We start from the raw sequence: 21488 nt of genomic DNA, 5'->3' as shown, positions 1-21488 counted from the left end.
AGCTAGTCTGGGAAATATTTCCAGCGGCTAGCAAATAGTAACAGCAGCAGAACAAATAAATTACCCAACAATAACACAATTTTCTAGTTTCCCATAAGCCGCTTTGGAATGACTAAAAATAAAAGAAACTTTCCTGTTTTTTTTTTTTGCGGAGGGCCATAAAAAAGTTTTCTTTGTAGCCAGCAGATGTAGCAAATGTCGGAAAAGCGACAAGCAGACTCCAACAGGAGCCACAGCAGCAACAGGTGTTTATGGCCACTCAATGAATGCCGGCGTAAATCTTGCATTAAGCAGTTCGCCCAGCCAGGCTCGCCGAAGGACTTGCCAGCATTTACGAGCTGGGACCGCAGTTGAAGCTGGTGCCACCGAAACGGAACAGGTTAGGCAATGCCATGGTGCCTTACTGCGCAATCTCTGCAACATTTTAGTGGGTCACAAAAACTCAAAGTAAACTAGTAGATCGGTTTTGAACTGCATTTGAAGCCGTATTATCCTAAGTCCTAACCTAATGCTTTATGGAAAATGTTTATAAACTAAGGATATAAATAAATGTTTTCAAATTTATTATGTAGAATAAATGTTAATGCAAATGATGCTGATTTCTTAGCTTTATTAAATTTGGCAGAAATATTTAGAAAGTATGTCTAAAATGTATTGTCCAAATCTATTGTAATGTATCTAAATGTTTAGTTCCCACAGATTTTGGGAACTACAAAATATTTTGCATTTATAAATGAGACTACAAAAAATTACATAGTTTACTATTAGTGTGACTTTTTTTACTAATGTCATTTTAAAGGTCAACTCAGTCCCAATTTGTAGCTATAATAATTGGAAACATATATTTACTATTTAATAAAAAAAACTGTAGGCAAACCAATACAACAAAATCTGTATTTATCTTTTCAAAAACTTAACCAATTAAATAAAACAAATTTAACATTTTGACTTGCCTATTCAACATAAGTATTTCTATATTCAAATTTCATATTTATACGGCTTTTGTGAACGCCAAGCAAACATGAATCCGAAAAGAAGCCAAAGGAGTGACGCAGTTTCAGGCATTTCGGCAACATTCCTGTGTGTTGCTGGCAACCTGCGATATATGTTGCTGCTGTCGCTGCTGCTGCTGTTGCTGTTGCTGCTGCTGCTGCTGCTGGCTGGAGGCTCCTCCTAAAACGCTTTTCGGTTCAGTTCGCTTTGTGCGTTCGACGCGTGCGGTTGTCTCTGACGGATAAAAACTAATTGGGCAGCAGATTGGCCAGCAAACGGATTACTCGACTCCAAAGCTGAGGTGCCACCAAGTTTTGTAGGCGCGTGAACTCGTTACGCATAAATTATATTTCTGGGCGCTGACCGCGTTTTTAACGGATCGTATCCAACGGCGGCAAATTGCGGCAAGGAGTCGAAATCGACAATACCGCTGCCACTTTCCTCTCCACTCTGCCGCAGTTGTTGCCGCTGTTTTGGTGTGTGTTTTTATTGGCGTTAAAGGTCGTTTACTTTTTGGCGGCATCAACAACTTTTGTTGCTGTTTTGATTTTCATCTCCCCTGCGTTTGTGTTGGTGCCTGCATTTGTCACTCCGCGTGTGTGGCTGCGCGTGTGTGTGAGTGTTTATAACACACTTTCAATTTTCAATAAAAACACAAAACGACCATAGGAACCACAAAAATATAATAAAAGTTCGCACACTGATCTATGACGTCGATTTATTTAACGCAGCAGCTCGTGACGCTTTTAAATGCCTAGAATATCGTGATCGTGATAGCATATATAAAATTGAATGCATATATGACACGCGTTTCGCCGATACGTGAAAATGGTGCCAACAAAAATTGATAATTATTTCAAATTCGGTATCGTAAAGTGATATGATAATGAAATTTACATTTAAATTAATCGAGATAGTGCATTTTTATTCACATGTTAATTAAGTGTCCAATATGGAGAACCAATTAAACAAATATCGTTGAAGTACATAAATCAAAATTACTGGTGACGTGGAAATGTACATACTTATATGTGATCCCGGTTGAATTTTTTTTTATATCTTGATTCCAATTTTAAAAAATTATTTTTATGCAAAAACAAAAGTTTACAATAAATGTTACTATATTTTTAGAACCTTATTACAATCATTTGTACTCAATTAAACTACTTTTTAAAATGGTTATTTAAAGAAACTTTAAACGTTGTATCTGATATTATTCTACGAACTTTTTATACAAAGTTTATATCTAAAACAAAATGAAAGATTTATGAACTCCCTAAGCACACTTTGCGCGCAGTTGAATGTCTTTAGAGTAAATTTCCCAAGGCGAGCATAATGCATGTGAACACTTCTCATTCATTACGACTATCTGTAGTCAGATTTCGTTTACCCATGGAGGGAAAACCCCGAAAAAGTGTCAATGCACTCGGGGCAGAACAAGTCGCCGAAAGCCATCAAAAATGGTAACATCAACCTAGAGAGCGCACCCGAAGTGCAATTGTTAATTATGTATGCCAATCTGGTAGCCAGAAATGTTCACAACACTTTAGCGCCAAAGATACCAAGCAGACAGCCGAAATCTCATGCATTTCATTAAGCTGGACACAAAGAAAAAATGCCAAAAAAATAAGAAAGACTGGAATCATCACCCTAGTCAGCACCACCCACTGACCACGGGCCACAAAGTGTTGACGCGTGTTTGGATTTCCATTTAGGCCCTGAACACAGCAACCGAAAAACCAAAATTCCCCACGATTCCGATTCCCACTTGGCCTGCATATTTAATCAGAGCCGCCTTCAACTTAATTTGTAATCCATCAGCAGTCCCGAGGATGAGCGGTCAGAGCGTAACCCTTTTCGTTTTAATTTACGAGCTTAAAGTTTTGCCAACCCCAAGAAAAAGGTTGCTCCGAGGCGTCATCAATTTTGGCAAATGTTCTTTCTGAGGCAGCTGCCGCTGCGATCCGCAAATTGCAGCTAATTGAAAAATGTATACAAAACAAATAACGAAAAGCGAAGCCTAAGTGCATTTCCAAGGCAAGCCGGGGCAAGTTAACGAGCCGCCTGCGTTGGGTGGAGAGCGGGGTTTTCTATTGATGACGACAGTTTATAAAAATTACGCATGAACAAAATAATTTTCATTATGAAAAGCCACAAAGAAAAAACAAAAGCGTTGCAATGACAGACAGAAGTGCCATGAATAAGCGAAGAAAGTCGACTAAGAAATATTCTTTGAGTTTTAAAAATGCGTGGTGACTCATTTGAAGAAGGAAAAATCTTAAAAGATTGTCCAAGTTTATTAAAAACAAAGTGATTTATTAAACCGCAGTCTCTAAAATTAGTCTTCACGTACAATTTTATTATTGGTAGTTATAAACATATTTCAAATATTAATATTTTTTTAAACCAACCATGACAGGCAATTTGATATTTTTCAAGGATAATTACTTTGATTCTTAGATCTTCTTCTTTTAAATCCAATAATAGTTTTAAGTATTAGTTAAACTTATTCTCCCCATTGAAATTCCCACATAGACTTAGAGTATTTGGCTAGCAAACAAGTCTGGCGACTGTAATCACAAATTGGTAGCGCAAAAATAAACATTTTCATTTAAAATGTTATATTTATTGAATGGCGACATCGCTTTTGATATGATAACTCAAGCGTGGGCGTGGGCTCTCTCAGTTTTTGATCGTCATTGGCGGAAATTGTCGTACAGTGGAAAAAAAGTGCACACCCAATTGACACGATTCCACAAATATGTGTCGCAATATATGGAAGCACTGAGATATAAACTCGATATGTATGGTTTTCATGGTGTTAATCAAAAAAGCTGTGCAAGTTTTTTAATGATGTTGCCACATTGGTGTAATTAGGCAAATGGAACGTGGCGCTGAGGGAGATGGAGCAAGCAGAAGATGCTGACAAAATCGTTCAAGTTGAAAGGAAAACTTTTGCCCTAATGCAATTTGCGCATTTGCCACAAATGGAAAATTTTCTACTTGGCTTCGAGCAACTCCATAGCGACCCTTAGCCTTCAAGGTGTGACGATGAAAATTTACCCTTCATTGACTCAAAATGAGGTTTCACTTTCTTTATTCCCTTTAAAGTTTGTCTAAAGGAATTCGTAATTAAGTTGCTTCATCAATTAATTTTGTTACACTGATGAAAAGGGCAGATAAATATTTGGTGATTTAAAAATGTGGCATATAGATTTGCTATTATAATAAAATTAATAACAATATTACAATAAAGATATAGAACAAAACCAAATACTTTCAAAAAGATTTTAACGCTTTCATTTCGTTTTGATGAATAAATCATTTTAATCAGTTTCAGGATTAAGTGAGATCCGATCAAAACAACAAAAATATTTACAATAAAAGCTGGAAAAACTGATATTCCCTCTTCTTTCCAAGTACTTAAAGTGTCAGCATCACACAGGCCCAGTGAATCGAAGCGGTTATAAGCAAACCACAAATGTCAGTCAGCAATTACGCAGATAGAGGGGTGCTAGAAAAGGGAACCTTCTACATTTTCAGTGGCCTGCTAGTGACATCTTCAACCACCCATTCGACCGTTACCAATTTGGGAGCTATAAAAATGTCTGCAGCAAAACAAAACACTGAAAGAAGAGGGAGAGAGGATGTTTTGGTATTGTTGTCTAGTGCAGTGGTCAGAGTTAACTGGGTTCAACGGGTCGTATGCGTAATCAATTGTTGCAGCTGTGTCACGTTCTCCCAAAGATAGCCACAAATAAGTAAGCCCCGATCTCTTTGGCTCCCCCACTGCTGCGATTTACTTAATCGAGTTTTGGACACATTTTCAGGTCAGTTGCCAGTTGGCAGCTGCCTTTGTGCTCGATATTCCATTGATTGCCAGCCAAGAGAACCAAAAAATGATACAAATAGCAATAATAAACAAAGTGGCATTTCCATTTGCCAAAATGAATTGTTTGCATGCACGTAATTTCTCGAGAAATGGTAAGAAGGAAATGGCGGAGAACAAAAGTTTTAAACCGAATCAAGGGTCAAGATCTCAGGCATTAATTACTTTCGAGAAAATCCAACAAAGATTCAGTAAACGATTTCAGACACATTTCGGTCGCCAGACAATTGACCCAAACTGCCAATAAAATTGAGTAGCATGAAATGTAAATAAGAAGCCTTCTCTCTTTCTGGCTAATAGGTCGATTATGATGGCGATGACTTTGCCAATTTGCACCGCACACAGCTGAGGAGAATGTAATGAGAAAGCCATAAAATAAACAGTTGAATAATCGCCAATAATGAGAGCTGCCAGCGAGTTGTTCCCATCACTCCCTGGGGCTATCTTAAAGATACACGAAATCGATTCGACAGCAATCCCCACAATAATAACATCGCATAATACATGTGAGCATCTCAACAATGGGGCAAAGGAGAAGAGCTACGAGATCAAAGCGATCAAAGTGCCCCGATCTGTGGTATAAGGCCGCAAAATAAGCGGCTGTGAGGTGTGAACTTTCGTGTGGCCTCTGCTTTGATTGGGGAAACTCAAATTGATAATTGTTTGGCAGGTCTAGAAAAAAATTCTTTGCGTATTTGAATATTTTTTTTTTTGTCAGTTTATAGGCTCAAAATGTTTATAATAATATTAAGATTAATGATGCGAATTCGGTTTACTCCAATTCATGATTTATATTTAGAAAATAAATTCGTTTTCTGTTCTGTATTTTATTGTCTCGAGGCAAATGTGTTTCATATTTTCAAATTTTTCAAATACCTTGCTTATAATAAATAAAAACTATTTAATTAGTTAAATTTCATACGCATCAGGAACGTTTCTCCTTTGGCGATTTAGTAGAAAATTGATTTTCTCCTTAAACAGAAATCACATTTAATTATTTTGCTCTTAAAACAGATTCGAGCGCGCCAAAAAATTAAATAAATTATGCAACAGCTGTCATTAATAAAGTCGAGCGCGAAAAAGCCAAAAGCAACAAAAAATCGAAAATATCCCACAATGAATCAAGGTCAGTGTAAAACAGCATAAATGCAACTGCAGCACCAGCGACAACAGCGGCAAATTGAAGTTGCATTTTGTGTTGAAAATCCAGTTTTGTATTTGGTGAGGTGCACTTGGAAAAAACACACAAGCAGAGATATACGAGAAACGCACTCACGTTCGAGTGTGTTTTTTTGTTGACTATTGATTTCTTTTACATATCGAGTGAGCTGAAATTGATTAAATCAAGCCACACATGTTTGCATCTCAGGTTGAGAGTTTGCCGACGCTCTGTTTTGGGGGAAATATAAATTCACTCCATGTCAAAATCAATTTTCAACAAGAAAATTAAACTTTTGCCATATCGGGTTTCATATTTTTCATATTTCCCACAGACGCACTCACACTCACATCCACAAATCGCTTTTTTTGGGGCGTGTCAGTGTCTGGGTTCTTGTAATTAATCGCTCCGAATGCAAAAATTTATGAGATTTTCATGAATTTTTGAAGCCTTCTGTAAAGTTATGTGGGCTGCCCACGGATTGGCATTGAAGTGCGTGGAAAACCGAAAAACACTCTCGGCTGACTTTGTGCCAACTGACCATATATCAATTAAAGTCACAGTCACAACAAAACCGTGTGACAATTAAATCCGCAAAATACCGAAACGATTGACTTGGCAATCGTTCAACTGTGAAAATTTGCATGGCTCAGCGAAAATTGCGATAAACCGCTTTAACGATTATGTGATAAACACGGAGATTGATCTGTCACAATACCCAGTCAATGTCAACTAATCAACCAGGCGGCTAATAGCAATCTAATTAGTTAATTAAGATCTGTTCAAATTGAGAAGAAATTGAGAATTGACATAGACAGGATTAGAATCTCTGAAACTGAGTGAAGCTAGGAATTTAGAAAGTAAATATTGGTCAAATAAAATCTATATTTAAAGTTATTCAAATTATTTTATGGAAATTAAGACTTCACTATTGCTGTATATAGGGACAAGAACTTAAAAAGTAAGTGCATATTCAACAACCCTTCAAACTCATTTAAACAAACACCAAAATATGTAAAATAGACAAAGAATTTCTGCAGCCAAAACTCTAGAACCCATTTATGGATATTAAGTCATAAGCAAACCAAGTCCTTTTACAGGTTATTGATAAACAAACAACAACTAGAAACACTTTACAGCTGCCAGGATTTTTCGCTACCTCCCTGAGAGTCATGAAAAGCGATTTCACCAGCTTGCCAATTTTCAGGCCAACAATCCCAATCTGGAAAACGTGTGCTTGCATTTGTCTGCCTTTTGGTTTTGATTTGGCTTCCTCCTATTTTATTTTGTTGTTTTGTTTTGCTTTACCTTTTCCCTTTTCTTCACACCCAACTCAGGGTGTAAATATTTGAATTTTCCCATTCGTTTGCAGATGGTTTTAAGTTTTGTTTGGGGTGAGTTGAAAGTTTACCTCGAAGATTTGTTGCTAAGGGAGAATAAAAACAGGGAAAGCCATTAAAAACAAAGGAATTTTTATCTTGAATTGAGTTCCAAGAATTCATAACAGATTCCATTTAAAAATCGTTTTCTATTAATATTTGTATTTACTATTCATTTTCATCACCTTGTCGCCAACCTGCACAAACTCTTTCAAATTCGCATAAAAGATACTAAATATCGGAGTGTTTATAATCGATATTCATGGTAAATAAATAACAATTGATGTTTGTTTACAATTAACAAAGGCGAGAGGAGTGAACAGATTATTATTCATGAATGGAAATGGGCAGGGCCATAAAATACTCCGTAGATTCGATTAGGGGCAATTGAAATCATCGTCGCCACCATTCGGTGTATATTTTGTGCTATTTTATTCACCAATGCACAGATTAAAAAGGTGTATTGATTTTGCATATCATGTGTAACAATCCTTACAAATTTAAAAACCAATTGAATTAAATGGGATAAAGAATTATAAGCGATATTTTAAAATATATTTTTACTGGCTTTCGAAATAGGTTTATGGTATTTTCGTAATGAATATTTTTTGATAAATTATTAATCTGATGAGAATATTAATCTTTGCATTGAAACGAATTAAGTTTAAATAAGCCTAAAAAGCAGGTATCTTAAAGTCGACTTTGACAACTATTTCTCTGCGTCTTTTCGTATATTTTTGCCTTATCCACGGGCTACTTTTCCGAGGTGCCCAACTATCCGCTCAGTTGTTGCTGTTTTCGGTTGCTGGTGGCGAGGTCAGTGGAACATAAACATGCCATAAATCATCCGGCAAAAGTATGAGCCATTTTGCGGTGAAGGTGGAGGTGTAGGTACTGCTGCCAGTGGCTCGTGCTGGGAAATCTCTTTTATTTTCGGACATATTTTTGTCCTTCCTCATCCTGCTCTGAACACATCACAGTGACATTACGGGCGCGCGGAATGTGAAGTTAAGATTCATTTAGTTGGTCGGCGCACATGTAGAAAAAAGCGATTCGTCGACACTTTGTAGCCCATTGCAAATCTAAAACTGTCAACGGACTCATTAATTATGACTCGGGCATAGTGGTGAAAAATGGGCAAGGCCCCCCGATTCTGCAGGAAACATTCTGTGTCAAATTTGTCATTCATCAGCTTTGTGTGTGCCGCTCTTAGCCTTTTGTTTCGGACAGGAACAAGGCTCGGTCCTGTGCCCACGAGTTTCGACCGGCTAGTAATTCGGGCCCATTGTTTGTATGAAGTGTTTGATGGGCTGTTGGCTAATTTTGTACGTCCTGAGTTTGGGTTGAGCTGGGGAAAACTTTCTTTTATGCTGCCATGATGAGGGTAATGTGACAAAAAGTTTACAGAACTGGACTTATTGGGCTGTTAAACAGAATCTATTTTTCGGTTTCAACAAGTTTTCTTTGGAGGTATTGGCATTCGATGAACTATAAAATCTGTTGTTAATATGAAAAGTATAATAGATCATACTTTTAAATAATTCTATTAAAACTTTTTTTGTATTTTTAATGTTGTTTATCCTGTTGCCCGAGTTAACAAATTAATAAATACGCCACTAAAGATTTATACAAAGTGATTTACAAAAACATTTGAAAAGTAACTATATTTTTTTCCACCACAATCTGCGTAAACTGCCATAGACAAAGCCATGACACTCCCGTTAAGAGTCAATGTATAATAATTTAAGAACCGTGACTGACACCTCATTATCGCATCCCCCAGAACAGCATCAATCACCGCGATAACCCGAGAAACCGCTGCATTTGAGCTACGTTATCAAAGTGAATTCCATTTGCTGTCGTATAATATATATAAAAAAAACAAATTGAAACCATACCAACAATGAAGTGCAACTGAGGCGGAAAGTGAATGCAAAGTGAATGAAATAAATTCGAACTGCGACAGAGAAGTGAGTGAGGCAAGTTTTAGCAACCGCAACGGCAGCCGAGAATCATGAGCGAGAAACGAATCGCACACAAAACTGTCATCAAATGACAAATGCTTGACGGCATCAATCAAGAAAAGCGACGACAGCGACGATGGCAGCGCGTTGCCGGTGGAGCTGGCGCCTGGCGCTCTGTTTTCTGCTGCTGCGACTGCTGCTGCTGCCAGGAGCAGCGGGCCATGATGAAACCAAAGAAAATCCAGCTGCAGCCAAGCCAAATCGCCAGGAGCAACAGCAATACGTCCACCTGCAGCAGCAACAGCAACAACAGCAGCAGCAGCAGCAGCAGCAACAGCAGCAACAGCAGCAACAGCAGCAGCAACATCAACAAACCAGCGAACAACTTGGCCAACTTGCCGTGAATAGAACCTCGATAGTCGCCACTGCCACGCCTACGTCCACGTCCACGCCCACGGGCATCAGGGAGAACGTCATGCTGCCATCGGCCGATCCCGAAAGGGAGGCCCAGATCCTGTACGAGAAGTCCTTGCAGGAGTATCACGGCAGTCAGCTGACCACCGCCTCCACGTCCTCATCCTCCTCCTCCGACGTCGTCGGCGGCAAGCGGACGTTGCACGCGGTATGCGAGCGCTGGCTGCAGAAACACTGCCACTGCAGCGGCAGCCTGGAGGTCCTGCGGCTCAGCTGCCGCGGCATCGGCATCCTGGCGGTGCCCGTCAACCTGCCCGGCGAGGTGGTCGTCCTGTGAGTATATCAAAACTAACTACCAGATATAATAAGTCATTAAAATAAGCCCTGAAATCAAGAAAGATTGATTGATAATTAACTATTCTTATATAATAATACTTACCTTTCTGTAAAGGGACTTCAACAAAATATCGTGACAAAAGTCTATGATTAAAGTCTCCATCGCTCTCCAAATAAATAGTCATATGTTGCGAACATGTCAGTGTTTGTAAGAAAGGTTGTTAATGTAAATAGGTTCTAAGAAAATTCAAAAAGTAGAAAAATAGTTCAACAATGCTAGATACTGAGAAGTCTAAATTTAAAATTATACATTTTATTTCCTTTTTTTCATGTGCAATAAAATAGTGCAATTTTCATTATTAATTTTGCTAGTTGTATTAAACCATTAATAATTTTAGTATATTGTTTTTATAGCTTATAATTAATTAAGACTATTTAAACAATAGATGTGATGGCAATTAAAATGTTTATGATTCGTTAATTAGGTAAAAACACAATTACCATCGGTTTTTAGTAACCAAATAATAGTTATACAAATTAAACAACAAACTTTGACATTACGGCTTTACAGTCCAAGTGATTGAATTGGTCCTTTAAGTTGCCACAAACCTTCAATGCCTTTCTTTAAGGTAAATCCTCAACGCCAAATACCCACAATAGCTGCTTAATTATATCGATTATTAATTCCAAAACTTCCCTTATTAAGCGATTAAGCAGGCTCTCAGTTCGAGATATTGAACCATTTGCCGCTGCTGGAATTCCACAAATCGCATAATTACAAGTCAATTTCGCAGTCTTCGGTCCGATTCGGTTTCCGACGATTTAGGCATGCGGTTTAATCTAATTACACATACGCCACGTTGTGCAGCGTTTCGCAATCACCGTCATCGTCACCGTCGTCATCATCAGCGTCAACGCTGCCATTGCTCACGTATGTGAGTCACGTTTTCTTGCCGCCGACGGGCTCTCTCAAAGGAGTTGGGCACCGCTTTTGGCTTAGCCAAAGTTTCCACTGATTAATGGCCAACTCGAACGGTCCATAAATAAATAATTTATTAATTAACGCATCGCTCAGAGACACAAGTCATAAGTCATTAAAATCACTTGCAACCTGGATGCTTCTGAGTGTGCCAAAAGTTTTCGCTTTCCCAAAAAAATCGGTTCCTATGCCAGGCATTTCATCTTCATTTTTTTGCCATTTTCCGCTGTTTTGAGATCTAGGGTTAGCTCAATATGTTTTTATGCCATTTTCAGTTTGATTGATGGCCCACCGAGATTTCCGCCCATCATTTAAGCCTCATTTTCGATTCATGGCAATGGCAAATGTTTTCTCTTTGCCTTATTGATAGATGAAATGTTGGCACTCGAGGATGGTGCAATACAGTTATTAATTTGTTTATTGTTTTGTTTCTGTCATTCATTTCACCAACAGAGATTTGGGAAACAACAACTTAACCAAGTTGGAGGCGAACTCATTTTTTATGGCACCCAATCTGGAGGAGCTGTGAGTATACATCCCTGATTAATGTCTGAAAATGAAACAGAAATGGTTTATCACTGCAGTTGTATGGTTCCCTTTAATTAATGATAAATTTACCAATTTCATTCATGGTGCAGATTATCTTGCCCTTTCCAAATTAAGCCGCAGTTAAAACAAGTGAACACCCAGCTCCCTTGGGGTATTTTAGAAACCGCAAAACTTCCCCATTTTAATCTGTGCTGGTCTGCAGCAACAAGAGTAAAAATATGACAACAATATAAAAAGTTTCGTCATTCCAACAGTCAAAGTTGCCATCGCCGGGCATGGCAACTCATTATTCAATTTCACAGCAAACCCATCCGCAAAAAATCACAGCGGTCAACACCCGACCCAACCCTGACCACACCGCATTTAAGTCCTGCCCCTTGGTAATATAAATTACTTGATTACGCTGTATATTTCAGCGAGTTGGCACGATTAATTACTCCCGACTTTGCTATCCTTGCAATTTCCTGCACTTTAGCCGACGACACTCGACTTTAGTTTGACTTTATGCTGGTGGTTATACTTGTACGTATTATTTTTTGTTGACCAAGGGAAGGTTTATTTGCAGAACTTTGTCCGACAATAGCATCATTAATATGGATCCCAATGCATTCTATGGCCTGGGCAAATTGAAGCGATTGAGCCTGCAGAACTGTGGCCTCAAGTCCTTGCCGCCGCAGTCGTTCCAAGGACTTGCCCAGCTGACCAGCCTGTAAGTATGCAAGGAAAAATGTTTAAAATAATAAAATACAGCCCCTTGCCGATGTGTGTGTGTATATTTGAGTGTGTACGTGGTGGACGTTTATGTTTGCTTTTAAGCACTGCAATTAAGTTGAGGATATCGCCGAGAGGATGTGGGAGCAGCGCAGCGAGGACTACTCAGCCGGATGAATTTGTTTGTTTTCGGGGCAAACACTCACACACCGCCACACGCACATGCACTCGCCGAGCAATTACACGCTATTTTCTCATATTTTTCGCTTTTCTGTGCTATTTTCCCCTTTTATTTTGATATTTTTGCAATGGCTAAAAACACAGACAGCTGAATGGCAACGCCCTGGTCAGCCTGGATGGCGATTGTCTGGGCCACCTGCAGAAACTGCGCACCCTGCGATTGGAGGGCAACCTTTTCTATCGTATCCCCACGAACGCGCTGGCCGGACTCAGAACGCTCGAAGCACTGTGAGCCCCTTGACTTGCCTCAATTGAAGAGTTTTTTAAAACTAATTATTGTCCTGCATGCTCCGAAAATTAGTAACCAAGTGACTTTGGCAAATACATGTTGGTTTGATTCTTTTATCCATGTTGCTGATGGCGCATTAATATTTCATTATGTATTGGCATGCAATTCGGTAAAGGTTTTGTAGCCAATTAGGATAATTATTTCATAATTTAATTAATGTGCGGGGGGATCGGAAAATTGTATTGAACCTAATTCCATATATACATGTTTACTAATTTATGGGCTTAGAAAACTGGCCTACAAGCCGAAACTAAGCAAATTAATGAATTGAAAATCCAACTGATTAAATACTCCACATAAACGATATACATTCAACAATAAATCCCATAAAAACTAACCTCAGTCAATAATAATAATTTTATGTGCATGTTTTTATCGAGCATTGACCCCGTAACTATTTCAATCCCGAGAATATTACCATTTTTAATCTATAAACTTACTCGAGCCAGAAAAAGCATTGAATTATAAATGAAAGTTAAGGGATCATAAAACCATGCGATTGCTCATAATTTCTGTTTTCTCCTTCCACTTGAACCATCGACAGCAATTTGGGCAGCAATTTGTTGACAATAATAAACGACGAGGACTTCCCGCGAATGCCAAACTTGATCGTGCTGTAAGTAATTGAAGTCTCCTGCTACCCATATTCATGTGCATAAGTTTAAGCATTCATTTTTCCTCATTTTGTAGCTTACTGAAGCGAAATCAAATCATGAAAATCTCCGCGGGAGCTCTAAAAAATTTAACCGCCTTAAAAGTTTTGTAAGTAGTAACAGCCATGCAAAATAACTTAGAATACTTTAAGAACTTTATGCAGGAAACCCAAACACATACATGAGCACAGGCGACATGACATTAAGCCACTGACACCAAGGCGACCCAAAAAACTGCAATTGATATCGAATAGAGAAATTATTTCTTCCCGACTGAAAAAAGCCGAATGTTGAATAACCTAAGTGGTAGCTTAAAAATGTAATAAATAAATATATTGGCAAAATAGATAGGGAATTACAAACATTATTTTAAAACTAATGTAAATTTTACTTTTATCTTACTTTTTTTTTACTTATGAAAATATAATTGCTCGCAGTGCACAATATGAAATTATATAGCTCTCCTACCTCGTTGTTAAAATCAAAATTTTTGTATCTGAACAATATAATACAGCCCATTAAAAATGCTGGAGTAGAGAAAAAACGATGATACCTCAAGCGCGCACAAGTGGCAAGTGGAAATGGTGTTTATCCGTTTTGCGGCCATGGCTCGAATAAATTTCAATTTTACAGCAAAAGCGTGGAAAACTTTTCGTTTTTATTTTTTTCCCCCTGCGCGTTGAGTTCAGTTCGCTTCGGATCCGACAGCTTAAATTGTCGTCGCCAGCGTTGACGTTCCGCACTGCTGTTTACCGCAAATTTTTGGCTTTTGCGCTGCACGCTTTTCCGCGGGCCCATAAAAACCGCTCCGCTCGGCTCCTTATCCACCACATATTCCACCACGTGGTCCCACCCACAGCAGGCAGCAGACAAATATGCAAATTTATGTTGTGGCTGACAGAGTCCCATTCTCTTTGAGAACGGTGCTAAGGAGGGGGTGTGGAATGCATCAAGTGAAAGTGAAAAACTTTTCCCCGTGCAACGCGTAAATCTAAACGTTCACCAAGAATGAGGGAAATATTCCGTGTGCATACTGGCGTTTGCTCCTAGATTTATGGAAGTAGAGTCACGCCCACCGAAAGTGGAGTCAGAGTGGGTCATATGTGGAGGAAAACGAGATTGAAAGTTGGTCGGGAAAGCATCTGTTGTTCTCAGTCTCCACTTGCCTTGTATTTGCTAAAAAAAGGTCAACAATAGCTTTGAATAAGTTTTGAATTTGTTAGAGAAAAACTATCCCATCGTTTTATAAAGAAAAAAAAATTGTTGTCATTTAAATAATAATAATATTGAATGTAAGAAAGACAAAGGATTAGCACCACAAAGCAAGACCACATAAGTTTAATATAATATTAAGTACAATTTATTGCTATTATTATGACATTTTCAATCATCGTTACCAAGTTTGCTTTGCAAAATGTTCTAAATAATTGAAATCAATGCAGTTTGTTATAAAATTCTAGTAAGCTTTATGTTTTCGCATAAATTTGCATCTTCTGCCAGGAGTCGCCCCTTCGGAAATGGAAAACCCACCGCCTGAAACTACGTGATGGCACGTAGGAAAACTGACCCCAAACAAAGTCATGCAAATGGCTGTGATTTCTTAGGAAAATAAAATGCGAGAGCAAAAATTGCAACTCAATTTCTAGAATCGAAATCATGAAATGTATTTTAAACCATCTCATACTATTTTTGCTTTGCAGGGAGCTGGATGATAATTTAATAAGCAGTCTGCCCGAGGGACTCAACAAATTGTCGCAACTGCAGGAGCTGTAAGTATATCAGATAAATGAAAGCACAGGTGTTCTACAAATATTAGCGAAAGTAGAGAGTGGGGAGCAATTGCAAGTGCCATTGGCGATGTTGACTTGCCACAACATTTCCTACTTTGTGGGGCGGCAAACAAGCGGAAACCGAAAATCATAACGCATCATTACTTGGCGAATTTATGGCCACAACCAGCCGCAGCCTGCTTGGCTCTATTCGATATCCTGCCAACCATGAATCGACGAGGACTGCAAGTTGCAAGTCGCTTCCTCGAGCAACTCTAGAAGGAGCACAGCAGCAACATCGCTGCCACAACAGCAACATCTCAGCGACGGTCGGTGGCAACTGTCATGGCAATGCTGACATCGTTTGCGATTGCAAGAACTCCCCAAGGAAATTCAATTTCTGGTAAACAGGATAATTATGAGCATGTTAAATGTTGCGATAAAAGCCACGCTGTGCTGCATCTGCAGAGCCAGTGCATCCATGATTGGGGAATTAAGCTGGTAAATAAATTTGTACGAGTGTAGGAGCAAAAAATCCAAGTCCCCCTCACTTTGGCCGACATGTGTGCGGTTTGTATGGAAGTGGCACAAACAAAAAATCAAATTTAAAAGGATTAAAAGCACCCAGTAAGCGTCTGCGTTTTGTTGACTCCACTCGGAAAAGAATAGGAGTCAAGCCAAGTCAGTGAAACAAACTAGAAGAGATAAACAAAAAGATTTCTCTAGTCGCAGAGATGCTGAAAAAGAGCCATATAAATGAAACTTAATTTGTGTGCTTTGAAAATTTAAAGGAAGTGTCGAAGAATTGAATAAGCTTTGTGGTTGATGACTGAATTTTCGCACTGGCAGTTTCCTTTCTAGGTGAACTCTTCTTGACACTTTGCAGTTTCATATCCCTTTCCCCCCTTCCCTACCACCAAAAAATGTTGGCCAAGAAACACAAAAAGACGTTAACAATATGAGCGCCCAAAAGTATGCTCTGTCTCAGTTTATTTTTGGCTTTGTTGGCTTGTTTGCAAAACTTGACTTTTAAATGCAGCTGCATCCGAGTGCCACTTGCCAGCAGTGTGTATGCGAAAGATACTTTTCTTGGCATTGGATAAACGTTTTTATTAAATTTTCCCTTCCTGCAGTTCCATCACCAGCAATCGACTGCGCTGGATAAACGACACCGAACTGCCGAGGAGCATGCAAATGCTGGACATGAGGGCCAATCCCCTGTCGACCATTTCGGCAGGAGCCTTCCGGGGAATGACCAAGTTGCGGAAGCTGTGAGTATCATTCAGTCTTGATTTCACAATATCTGGCCAAAGTTCCGCTTGGCTTGCTCACACACTGAGGTGTCAAGAAAATTAAGCTCTTTGATTTCTCAGAATTTTATCGGATGTGCGAACTTTGCGCTCGTTTCCTGAACTCGAGGCCTGCCATGCCCTGGAAATACTCAAACTGGATCGTGCCGGCATTCAGGAGGTGCCAACGAATCTATGCCGTCAAACGCCAAGACTGAAGAGTTTGTAAGTAAAACGAAGGGGGCATTAAAATCAATTATATTTTAATTAATTTATTCACAGAGAACTAAAAACCAATTCCCTTAAACGCATCCCAAATTTAAGTAGCTGCAGAGACTTAAGGCTGTTGTGAGTATCGAACTATTGAGAAAATTTCCGTACATAACGACTATAACTTTCCTTCCAGAGATCTATCGAGCAATCAAATTGAAACGATTCAGGGGAAGCCCTTCAACGGATTGAAGCAGTTGCACGATCTGTTGCTTTCCTACAATCGAATCAAGGCCCTGCCCCAAGATGCCTTTCAAGGCATTCCCAAGCTCCAACTGCTGTGGGTTCATATAAATTTAAAATATATTTATATACCATTAAGGGGTATTTCTTTATTCACAGTGACCTGGAGGGCAATGAGATCTCTCATATACACAAGGAGGCCTTCTCCGGCTTTACAGCGCTAGAGGATCTCAACTTGGGCAACAATATTTTTCCCGAACTGCCAGAATCGGGACTGCGTGCTTTGCTCCACCTGAAGACCTTCAACAATCCGAAACTAAGGGAGTTTCCGCCACCAGACACCTTTCCTCGGATTCAAACGCTGATTCTTTCCTATGCCTACCATTGCTGTGCTTTTCTGCCCCTGGTGGCAATGTCTGCCCAGAAGAAAACCTCTCAGGTTCAGGAGGCCGTACTCTTTCCCTCCGATGCGGAATTCGATATGACCCTGTGGAACAACAGCATGATGAATATCTGGCCACAAATGCGTGAGTATCACCTATATTAGACTTTAAGTTGTAATAATATCAGATTTGATATATCATTTAATTTGTATACTAAGAGCTCTTAAAATTACTGCTACATAATGTGTGTAAAAAATAATTTAATACAGAAGGATAAAGATTTATAGCTTATTTAAAAAATATATATAAGAATGGTGTGAATAACGTGTATTGGGAATATCTAATGCGATTTCTATAGAAATTTTAATATTTTTAATATTTTATAATTGGGAAGATAAGGTTTAAGGATAGACAATTTTGTTGGATTTTGAATGTAAAATATTAAATCGATTTTATTAAAAGTAACTTCCCTCCTTAGATAATCTCAGCAAGCAGCTGGGTGCGGCCATGCACGATCCCTGGAATGCGGCTGCCAACTTCAACGAGGAGCAGCTGCAGTCGCAGACTGGAGGGCAGATCGCCACCAGCTACATGGAGGAGTACTTCGAGGAGCACGACGTGAGTGGTCCGGCCACGGGATATGGCTTCGGAACGGGTCTATTCTCGGGCATGTCCACCGAGGACTTTCAGCCGGGATCGGTGCAGTGCCTCCCAATGCCAGGACCCTTCCTGCCCTGCGCCGATCTCTTCGACTGGTGGACCCTGCGCTGCGGAGTGTGGGTGGTCTTCCTGCTGTCGCTTCTGGGCAACGGCACAGTGGTCTTTGTGCTGCTCTGCTCGCGCTCCAAGATGGATGTGCCCCGATTCCTGGTGTGCAACCTGGCGGCAGCGGACTTCTTCATGGGCATCTACCTGGGCATTCTGGCCATTGTGGATGCGGCCACTTTGGGCGAGTTCCGCATGTTCGCCATTCCCTGGCAGATGTCGCTGCTCTGCCAGTTGTCCGGATTCCTCGCCGTTCTCAGCTCGGAGTTGTCCGTTTACACGCTGGCGGTGATCACCTTGGAGCGGAATTATGCCATCACCCATGCCATTCACCTGAACAAGAGGCTTTCACTGAAGCAGGCGGGCTATATAATGAGTGTGGGTTGGGTGTTCGCCCTGCTGATGGCCTTGATGCCCCTGCTCGGAGTTTCGGACTACAGGAAGTTCGCAGTGTGTCTGCCATTTGAGACGACCACGGGACCGGCCAGCCTGACCTATGTGATCTCACTGATGTTCATCAACGGATGTGCTTTCCTCACGCTGATGGGCTGCTACCTGAAGATGTACTGGGCCATTAGGGGTAGCCAGGCGTGGAACACCAATGACTCGCGCATTGCCAAGCGGATGGCCCTGTTGGTCTTCACGGACTTCCTCTGCTGGTCGCCGATCGCCTTCTTCTCCATCACGGCCATCTTTGGCCTGCAACTGATTTCGCTGGAGCAGGCCAAGATCTTCACGGTGTTTGTGCTGCCCTTGAACAGCTGCTGCAATCCCTTTCTCTACGCCATAATGACCAAGCAGTTCAAGAAGGACTGCGTGACGTTGTGCAAGCACTTCGAGGAGTCGCGTGTTGTGGGAGGCGGTGGTCAGGGTGGGCGTGGCGCAGTGGCTCGCACGAAGAGGGGTGAACTTCCGCCACCCCTGCTGCCCGCTGCGGCGGTGGCCCATCCACCAGGTTGCCGCTGCCTGAGGATGCTGCCCAGCGAAATGCCCAATTGGCACAAGATGGAGCAGACGCCGAGTTTGTGGCAGCGACTGAGGACCTTCTGCTGCGGAGAGAGCAGACGGCGAAGGAAGCAGCGCAGGCAGCCGCAGCAGAGGCGCCAGCGGGCCTATACCGCCGCCGCTGCGAATCCCTATCAGTATCAGTTCGCTGAATTGCGACAGCAGCGCCAGAATCGGGCCAGCTCTATTTCAAGCGAGAACTTCTGCAGCTCGAGGTCATCCAGCTGGCGGCACGGTCCACCCTCCTCCGCCCCCGTGCCACCGGGCAACTGCAGCATGCCGCTGAAAATGCTGGAGCCACATGGTCATCCGCACGGACACGGCAGGAGGCGCCACTCCGCCTGGCTGATCACCCGCAAGACGTCGCAGGACTCCAATTTGTCCAGCTCGCGGAACGACTCCTCCGCCTCGGCCACCACCGCCAGCACCTCCACCTTCCGGCTGTCGCGCTCCAGTGCAGGCAGCAGCACGCCCCTGCCCTCGATCATAGGTCAGTATATCCTGCTCACATACCTATTTATTGAGAAATATATTAATTTTTTATATATTATTATGAACCTAGTCATTCCATTACTAGAACCACATTTGAACCACATTTTAGATACTATTTAGAACATAGTAATTCTAATACGCACAAGCCAAAAATAATAATATAATTTGCAACTTTAAAAAAATCTTTAGAGGCCTATCAATTTGAAATCGGCTTAAATTTGGTAAAGTTATAAGTTAAGTGCAATTGCGGGTCACCTTTTATACAAGTCATCAGAAACTCACAAATAACTAACATGAAAATGGGTCAAAAATTCCGTAAACGATAAAACGATAAATTTGAATGCAGTTTTTTTGAGAATCGAACCACAAGTCTTTAGAGGTGTTTGATTTGTCGGTTTAAATTTGGTAAAGTTTTGCACTGGAGAAGGTCAATTTTGGAAAACCGTTTTACAAATCATCGGAAATTTAAAAATAAATAACACGAAAATGAGTTAAAATAATTGGTCAAGATTAAAATGGCCAAAATAAAAGCAATTATTAGAGAATCAAACCAAAAGTTATTAAAATATTATATTACTTATAACATAAGCAATGCTAATTATCTTTCTATTGTATGTGTCCCTTTCCAGCCCACAACGGCAAAGCACAGTTGGATGCGGTAAAGCCCAGACTGGTGCGCCAGGAGGCGGTCCAGGAGGAGGAGGACTCGTCGCCACCACGCCTGGGAGTGCGCTTCCTGCCCACCATTCCCTCGGCTGCCGACAGTTCGGTCATCATGGACGACGGCGACTCGGCCAACACGGGAGTAGCCGGCTTCCTGGGCATGCCACTTCCTGGAGCCTCCAGTGGCTTCCTCGTTGCACCCACCTCGGCTACGACGACTCCACCACCGGTGGTGCTGCAGCCGGCGAAGCCACCACCCGATCCCAACGACGCACCACCATGATGGTGGGACTGGCGCTGGAGGAGAATGGGCAGAGCCAACCGGGAGACCTTTCTGTAGGTGTCAAGGGAACAGGACAAAAGCTGACTGTGTTCATAGATTGTATACGGGGCGGGATGGGGTGGGGCTGAACGAGGGCTGAAAAAAGGACGAAGGATTTGGCAACTAGGCTAGTAAAGACACAAACAAAAAGAAAACTAAGAACATTATATTCGTAGCAGTAAGTAGCCAATTTGTTAAGTTAGATCACACCGAAGAGCAGGATCCAATTTAATCATTTGGAAGCCTACACATGACCCCAAAGGATAACAACGCTAAAAGGATCAGTCACTAGTCCAGTTTCTTAAATTATTGTTGAATTTTCCAACTGTTTTATTGTTCGCACATTAAATATTATTTATTTTCAAAGTTCAAAAATTTTTATTCAGAAAAATGTTTATATTTTTGTAACTTTTTACTAATTTTAATGCTTATATTGTAAATTTGTCTATTCTTTTGATAATGTAATTAAATCTGTACCTTGATAATAATTTAAGAAACTGGCCAAAGTTGACAACGAGTATTATGTATTACATAATTTATTACGGTAGATTACGTTCTTAACTTTTAACCATACATGTTTAGCATAACTATATATATATTTGTATATGTGTGTATTATTTTTGATGATGCCAAGCATCCTTCGAAGTAGAACTTAATCGAACGAGACGATTGTAAACGAAACCAAGCCATAAACATTCAAATTAAACTATTTCCACATACCGAGTGATGGGTTTTGATTTTTTGGTGAAGTTGCAAATTTATACAAGTTAAAGGAACAATTTTGAAAGAAGC

At 40.5% G+C, this 21488-nt stretch overlaps 1 protein-coding gene across 4 annotated transcripts; it reads left to right on the top strand.

Moving 5' to 3' along the window:
• Positions 1-1209: 1209 nt before the first annotated feature.
• Positions 1210-21037, top strand: LOC108051888 (leucine-rich repeat-containing G-protein coupled receptor 5). Of its 4 annotated transcripts, none has more exons than XM_044459562.1 (15): positions 1210-1294; positions 9209-10131; positions 11567-11638; positions 12228-12371; positions 12698-12841; positions 13447-13518; positions 13593-13664; positions 15256-15324; positions 16458-16595; positions 16698-16838; positions 16896-16961; positions 17020-17163; positions 17226-17593; positions 17928-19709; positions 20341-21037. In XM_044459562.1, the coding sequence occupies exons 2-15, from the start codon at positions 9521-9523 to the stop codon at positions 20655-20657; spliced, it is 4140 nt and encodes a 1379-aa protein (XP_044315497.1). In that variant the 5' UTR covers positions 1210-1294; positions 9209-9520; the 3' UTR covers positions 20658-21037. The 4 variants fall into 4 exon arrangements, with proteins under 4 accessions (XP_044315497.1, XP_044315495.1, XP_044315496.1 ...); XM_044459560.1 differs by having other exon boundaries at positions 1216-1294; positions 9204-10131; XM_044459561.1 differs by lacking the exon at positions 1210-1294 and adding an exon at positions 1893-1976 and having other exon boundaries at positions 9204-10131.
• Positions 21038-21488: the final 451 nt, after the last annotated feature.

Source organism: Drosophila rhopaloa, unplaced genomic scaffold (genome assembly GCF_018152115.1).
Source record: "Drosophila rhopaloa isolate 14029-0021.01 unplaced genomic scaffold, ASM1815211v1 contig_2, whole genome shotgun sequence".
Classification (NCBI taxonomy): Eukaryota; Metazoa; Arthropoda; class Insecta; order Diptera; family Drosophilidae; genus Drosophila; species Drosophila rhopaloa.
Note: the sequence above shows the minus strand (reverse complement) of the source record. Positions and strands in the feature narration are given on the sequence as shown.